We start from the raw sequence: 6,769 nt of genomic DNA, 5'->3' as shown, positions 1-6,769 counted from the left end.
AGCCCAGCCCAGCCCAGCCGCCCACTCAACCACGGCCCAGTCCCCGTCTTGCCTTGCGACTCCCATTCTTTCTCCCCCATCCCCGTACTGAAAGCGGATCAACCCTCTTTGTGGCATCGCTCCCGTGTCTTCGCATTGCCTTCTCCTGGGTCCCCGTCTTTCGACAAATCTACCAATTCCTTGCTCAACGCCTCGATTTGCGCTCTTTTTGGGCCTCATTTTCCCCAAGCCGTCCCGCGGTTTACTTCTATCGACCTGTTCGCTGGTCTCGGCCTTGGAATCTCGTGACGTGCCACTCGCCCCATCGTCGCCTTATTCGCCCACGACCTCCTCTTCCCCCCCGTCGGCCTTGCTCTCTCTCTCTCTTGTCCGCATTCGCAGCGCGAAACCACACCACCAAATAATTATCTCTTCCCCTCGCCGATGCCTTGACGGTTCCTATCGCCTCGACCCTTTACGATTCCACAGCGGAAAACTCAATAGTCACACTTTTGATCTATATTCCCTTGTCGGTTTTGGTTTCCGTCACGATCACTATCGCACCGTGCACCTGGTCCTGTCTCGTCGCGACACGCGAGATACCTATTATAGACATCCTCAGCCACTTCGAGTATCCGACAATCGTCTTTCGCGCACCCATTCGCGTTGTCTGGCAATCCCACTTCATTCCCATCGTTCGACGTATGCGATAGTGATTCAACGCGATCGTCGATATCCACGCCGTGGATAATCGACCCGACTACTTAATCATGATGGCAACAAGTATGGGCCCAAATTTCTCTGGGCATCCTGCTGGTATGGGACATCCAGGTGTCGCCGGCCACCCCATGGGACCTGGTGGCATGCCTCACAACCCAGGTCAGCAAGGTGCTCCTGGGGGGATGCCTCATCAATTCGGAGGACCTATGGTCTCTGCTCCCGGAGCACAAGTAAACCCTGCCCTCATGGGCGGTATGCCGCCGGGTGCGAACCCAAATGCTCATGCTTTGCAGCACCTCAATCCCACCGCGCAGCAGCAAATGCTTCAGCAACAGCTCCAGCAACAACATTGTATGTGATATCCTACTGGCACTGTCCTTAACATCCCTGTCCCTGCGCAAGCGCTAATTGGATCGTTGACAGTTGCTAATCCGCAAGCGATGGCTGCGATGCGACAGCAGCAGCAACATCTTCTCCAGCAACAACAGGCGCGACAAATGATGGCTCATCAAGCCTTCCAAAACAACATCCAGAGTGCCGGTATGCCTATCAATATGGCGACTCAGTTTGGCCAACTCAACCCTCAGCAGATCCATCAACTCAGAAGAGGCCTGACTCCGGTAAGTCGATTGATAACCAAGCTGTCATTCGCGTCTTTTCAGCTAACAAATCAGGGATCGCATCCACAAGCTCAAGTGATTATGGCCCAGCAGCTTGCTCTGCAACATCAACAGCAGCAGCAACAACAGCAGCAGCAACAACAGCAGCAACAACAACAGGTTGCTCATGCTCAGCAAATGCAAGCTGGGCCTAATCCAGGCCAACAGATGCAGATGAACGCTCAGAGCATACAGGCTATGCAACAAAATCAGCTCGCTCTTCAAAGTCAGATGGCTAACCAGCAGGGCCAACAACCTCAGGGACAACCTCAGCCTCAACCACAACCGCAACAGCAGCAACAGCAGCCTGGCCAGCCTCAGCCTCAGCACACCCCTCAGCAATCATCGCAGGCTGGCACACCCGCTCCCACTGGACCTCAAACACCAGCTCAAACGCCCAGCTCAACTCCTGCTCAGCCATCCCAACTTCCACCTGGCCAGAGCCAACCCCAGGTGCCACAAACTCCTGCTCAACCACAAGCTCAACCACAGCCTCAGTCCCAGGCACAGTCACAACCGCAGCCACAAGCCCAGCCTCAGCAACATCAGATGAGCGCCACAACCGCACAGCAACTCGCAATTCAAAGCCAAATTCTCCAGCAGCAACGACGAGATAGCATGAAGGGCCAGTGTTTACTAAAGCTGATGCAATTCAGCGAACACTTGAGTGGCTTTCCCGTAAGATATATCGTGATAGAGCCCGGAATGACGAGCTAACAAGAGATCTCTAGGGCTCAAAGGGACGAGATGACCTCTCCTACTGGCACGGCTTTGTGATGCGTTTCTTCTCACCAAATGGTGTTTTTCGTCATTCATTACATATCACCGACGCCGAGGATACGACCGATAAGCAATATGAAATCGCTTATCCTGCTATTGCTCGATACTTTCACACGCATTTCGGCAGCGGGGTGAAGAATATGCAGTTGATCATGGATAAGGGTGTGACAGATCGACCTCTTCCGGGCGATTGTCACTGTATCGAGAATTCGAAGGCCAGTTTCGTTTATTGGTTCGAGACTGGATCTCACGTAAGACATTCTGACAGGTCTGAGTAAGTGAGTTACTAACATGGTGATAGTTGGTTGCTAGTGGTACGCTCCGAGCACAATTCGACGCTGAACAAAAGATCGAACTTTTCGAGTTCCTCACCACGAGTCACGACGAATTCATATCACGGAAACAGGTCATTGATGCCGCGAAGCCCGCCCACATGTGGATGAAGGAATGGCACAAAACTAACTCACAGGATGGCAAATCACCCGAATTGTCTAAGAAGGGCAAGGGTCGACAGTTGAAGTCACCTCAAACCCAGCCACCAGAGGTCCTAGTTGACCTGCCGGATTCGGCTGTCAACAGCAAAGGTGTGACTGAAGCTGTCTTCCAGTTTCTTGAGGTAGGGACAGCTCACTCAACGTAAGTAAGAGTGACGCTAATGAATAATGTCCAGATTGTTGAAGTGATGGGACAGATGAACCCATTATTCCAATTTTACCATTCGAACCCCGGCCTAGGACCGTACCAAGCCCTCGATCAGTATGTCTCAACACATATCAGCGCAGTTGCGCCCAACATGAACGGTCAACAAATGCCCCCCGGGGCCCGCACACCGAGCTTTGGACAATTTCCCATGGGTGCAAGCCCAGCCGCGGCTCATATGAATCTCCCTGGATCACCACACATGGGCAGCCCAGCACCCGGACACATGCAAGCCCCCGGAATGCAGATGCAGCAGAGCCAGCAGGGCACTGGCTCTAGCGGTCCCAGTGCAAACACATCCCCTGCCTCGAACAAGCGACGACGGCCATCAGCAGTGAAAGAGGAGGATGGATCTGGAGCTCCTACGCCTGCTGCCAATGGAATGCCACGTAATGCCAAACCACCTACACCAAGGATGCCAAAGCGTCTCAAGGGAAACCCGCCAGCCCAGTAAGGGATGGGCTGCTTCATCATCTCGCACATCCAGATATTTGAGTGTTTTATTCAGCATTACTTTGCATGGTGGCGTCACTTCGTGTTTGATTTTGCTCTAGGCCTGTCTGCGGGAAAGATATTTTGCTGTGACAGAATGAAGGCATAGTGAAAGACGTGTATTTCCACACACATACAATGTTGGCTATGTTTGTCAATGCATAACAGATGCTCTTGGGAGGCCCCTTCTTGGAGCCCGCCTCTTCACTGTTCAGTCATCTTTGTCTGGGCAGTGGATTGGAGACACGGATGACGAGACCCACGCATGTTGGACCATGCACATAATGATAGTAAACGACATCGTCATGGGTCTTTTTTTGAGCATCAAAGCCCACCAATAGAGGGGAAGGGGGAGATCAGGGGGTTAATTTGGGGTAACGTGGTTGAAGTTACCTACTCTTGTACTCTTGTACGACTACAGATGCCTGGGGCACAGGCTGGCGTCGAAAGTCTTGGCTACCCTTACTTGTTTTTGTGATCTGCATTTGCGTTTATCTTGTTTGTTTATCTGAAAAGAACGCCCAGCAAGTAACTAGGTGTATATGGTGGGGGGAGTCTGGAGACACTGGTGGATTGGTCAAGCATACTGTTGTCGTCAATGGTCGTGTTAATTAAGAGCTAAAGACCAAAATCACGAGGCAGAGGAGCTGAGGTTGTGCCGTGTTGCGTTGCGTTGCGTTGCGTTGCGTTGACTTGTGAGCAGTCTGATGGCGCGAGGATCATGGGTTCGTTCAGATTATACCTAGGCTAAATATGGAGTTTGGTCTTTACGATGTTAATTTGAATTGTCTTTCTGGCCAAGACATTGGTCTATGTTAGTGTTGACGGTTATGCTGCTTGATGAGTGTCTCATAAAGCAACGTTTGGGGCAGAGGTTTACTGTGTCACATAGTACAACCCAGAAACCGATATTGCACGAAACGGAAGTGAATCAGAGCAATCTGACATGAACCAATCTTTCCAGGCATTGGCTACCGGAAACCACATCCTTTACCGGGTGTTATGCTGATATCTTGTATCGCTCGTGATGAGATGGCATTTCCATGAGCAAATGAGATGATGTTATCGATACATTTTGATGCGCGGATGAATAGCGTATTAGTTCCCTTCCCTGGAATATTCTTGCTCTTATTGCATACATCAACTTCCAACAAATGTCCCTCCCTTTATCCCTAGAGTGCACCTCGCTGGTCGTCCAGCTTCATCGTAATGTCGTTGGTGTCACAGTCCTTTTGAACGATCAGTACTCAATAGTTTGGCCGGAGATGGAGCTGAGTGAACGTGCAGGAGTATGTGCTCTCAGGCACTGTTTTTGAACCACCAGCCAGAAGTCTTCTTGGCCGGGAGGTGCTCACCACGAACGGAGATGTAGCACTTGAGTGCCCCTCTAGACGCAGCCATCATTTCCTTGAGAAGAAACCACTCAAGCTCAGAACGAGCCATGATGTCGGTCTTGGTGACGAGATCGCGATAATGCCACTCCTTGTCGCTAGGCCCAAGCGGGTAAATCTTGCCGCCATAGGTCCAGTACAGCGTGGCAGAGATGAGCTTGGGACGGCGGACTTGGCGACTGAGGCGATTCTTGCTGGATGCCTCGACAACAGGGAGCTTTTCCCGGAGGAGGTTGAGGAGATGAACCCTGGAGGTATTGAGAGGAATGCTCAGAGGGGTCGGGAGAGGATCCCATGAGCCAGTGAGAGTGCTGTCATGGCAGGGGTCATGGACAATGAGATCAAACTCGAGCTGTGAAACTGGCGGGAGAGGCACAAGAGGTTTTGCATCACCTGGGGGTTTGTCGGCTGAGCTGCTCAGAGCTGAAGGGAAGCTTTTCGCCTTGAGTGGGTGATGCGCAAAGGGCTCTTGGGCAGTGATGAACAAGTCCATGACACTTGATAACTCAGAGGTCTAGAGTTTGAAGGAAACAGTGAGTTGGGGCGAAGATAATGATGCTGAGGAGGATGAGGAAGCGGAGGTGAAGTGTGTTCGCAGGCCACCTGAGATGTTATTGAAGTGAGGGGTCGTGTTTTATCTACTATGCCCGAGACTCAGCTCTTAATCAGTGAGGCAGATGCTTTGCTTCTGATGAGCGCGCCGGAAAGGGGCGAGTGTTGGCGTGAATCTGAGCTGGCCAGGGGCTGACAGTGACAACTACCTACGTAGGCTGAGATCCAATGCTTCCAAACAACAATCACAGTCACAATTTGACATGTTCCATTTACGGGTTTCAAGGGCTTCAGATACCATCGATGGATTGAAGAAAAACTAGAATGGGGATGTCGAATGCTTTGCTTGATATCTCTTTACTGCTTGACCACTTGCAAACCCCCTCATTCCTCTGTGCTATGAGGCTCCACGCTTACAACTTTAGGCATCTTGGGTGCCGGCTCAGAATCAGTTGCCGCAGGGGTTGTATGACTTGTTGATGCAGTTTGCTCAGGCTCGGTGGTATCATTCCCGGTGTTCGAGGGTTCAGGCGCATTGGTGTTGATCGCATCCGTTGAGGAGGTTGATGACGGTAAAGGCTCATGAGTGGCAGGAGTATTGTCAGTCAACTTATTCTGGTTGCTGTCAGTGGTGTAATTTGAATTTCCGCACGGGGGAGTACTCTGATCGTTATCGGGTTGTTGGGCCAGAATCTTAATAGGCACATAACCATACTAGAGAATTCTATTAGCTATCTCCTTCTCCTCAACCACTTCCTTCTAGCCGATGCACTTACATCGACCAAGATAAAGGCCCCATAGTTATTTGTCACTGTGTCCATCATCAAATTATGGAAATCTGGGGCTGTCATATCGCCAAATGACACCTTCTTCACAAGATCTGGTGGTGAAACAGGTCCATCAATCGGACTAATAGTTAGGATTGAGCGGTAGCTTCTGGTGAGATAGAGTGTACAACGTCGAGTATACGCTTCATCTCCAAGCCCATGCTGTTCAGACAACCAGTTTAAATTTCCCAGCACTGTTTCTCGAGCTGGAGGATAGTTGTAGCAGGCATCGTTGGAAGCCAGAACAGTTCCTGCACGGTGGTATATGACCTTGATCCTGATGGGTGGAGAAAAGACAGGCCGATACACTTGAACTAGCTGAACAGGTGTTACGGTGAATTGTGGTAGAACAACCGGCATCGTAGGTACGTTCATGGGAACTGCTGGGAGAATGTAGTTCCCAAAGATTGGGGGTTGAAAGAGGAAAGCCATCGTCGTAGAGTTTTGGGGTAATGAGGGGAGTTGATAGAGAAGCCATCATGGTTTCTGGTGGAATTTTCGACTTTAAATACATGCAATGGTACGACTATCTATGGGCCGTTTAGTCACGGTAGCCAAGTTGGGTTCGTGATTATATGTTTGGTGTTGATGGCTAGGTAGGTATTGCTTGGTGTCACTCACTACTCTGTTCAGCCTCTGTGAATACATCTCATTCGGCAGAGTCCAGCTT

The 6,769-nt window shown here is 50.7% G+C and overlaps 2 protein-coding genes across 2 annotated transcripts; one reads left to right on the top strand and one right to left on the bottom strand.

Moving 5' to 3' along the window:
- Positions 1 to 764: 764 nt before the first annotated feature.
- On the top strand, positions 765 to 3,291 carry FTJAE_9516 (CYC8-general repressor of transcription; the record flags this gene model as incomplete). The annotated part of the gene is made up of 6 exons (XM_037356445.1): positions 765 to 1,050; positions 1,123 to 1,319; positions 1,374 to 2,036; positions 2,090 to 2,389; positions 2,440 to 2,754; positions 2,809 to 3,291. 6 exons carry the CDS (start codon positions 765 to 767, stop codon positions 3,289 to 3,291), a joined length of 2,244 nt encoding a protein of 747 aa, XP_037203426.1.
- A 1,337-nt stretch (positions 3,292 to 4,628) lies between these two features.
- FTJAE_9515 (uncharacterized protein) lies at positions 4,629 to 6,531 on the bottom strand (the record flags this gene model as incomplete). Its single annotated transcript, XM_037356444.1, has 3 exons — positions 4,629 to 5,234; positions 5,690 to 5,986; positions 6,049 to 6,531. The coding sequence occupies 3 exons, from the start codon at positions 6,529 to 6,531 to the stop codon at positions 4,629 to 4,631; spliced, it is 1,386 nt and encodes a 461-aa protein (XP_037203425.1).
- Positions 6,532 to 6,769: the final 238 nt, after the last annotated feature.

The sequence above is a fragment of the Fusarium tjaetaba genome (assembly GCF_013396195.1).
Source record: "Fusarium tjaetaba strain NRRL 66243 chromosome Unknown NRRL66243_c0000216, whole genome shotgun sequence".
Taxonomy (NCBI): domain Eukaryota; kingdom Fungi; phylum Ascomycota; class Sordariomycetes; order Hypocreales; family Nectriaceae; genus Fusarium; species Fusarium tjaetaba.
Note: the sequence above shows the minus strand (reverse complement) of the source record. Positions and strands in the feature narration are given on the sequence as shown.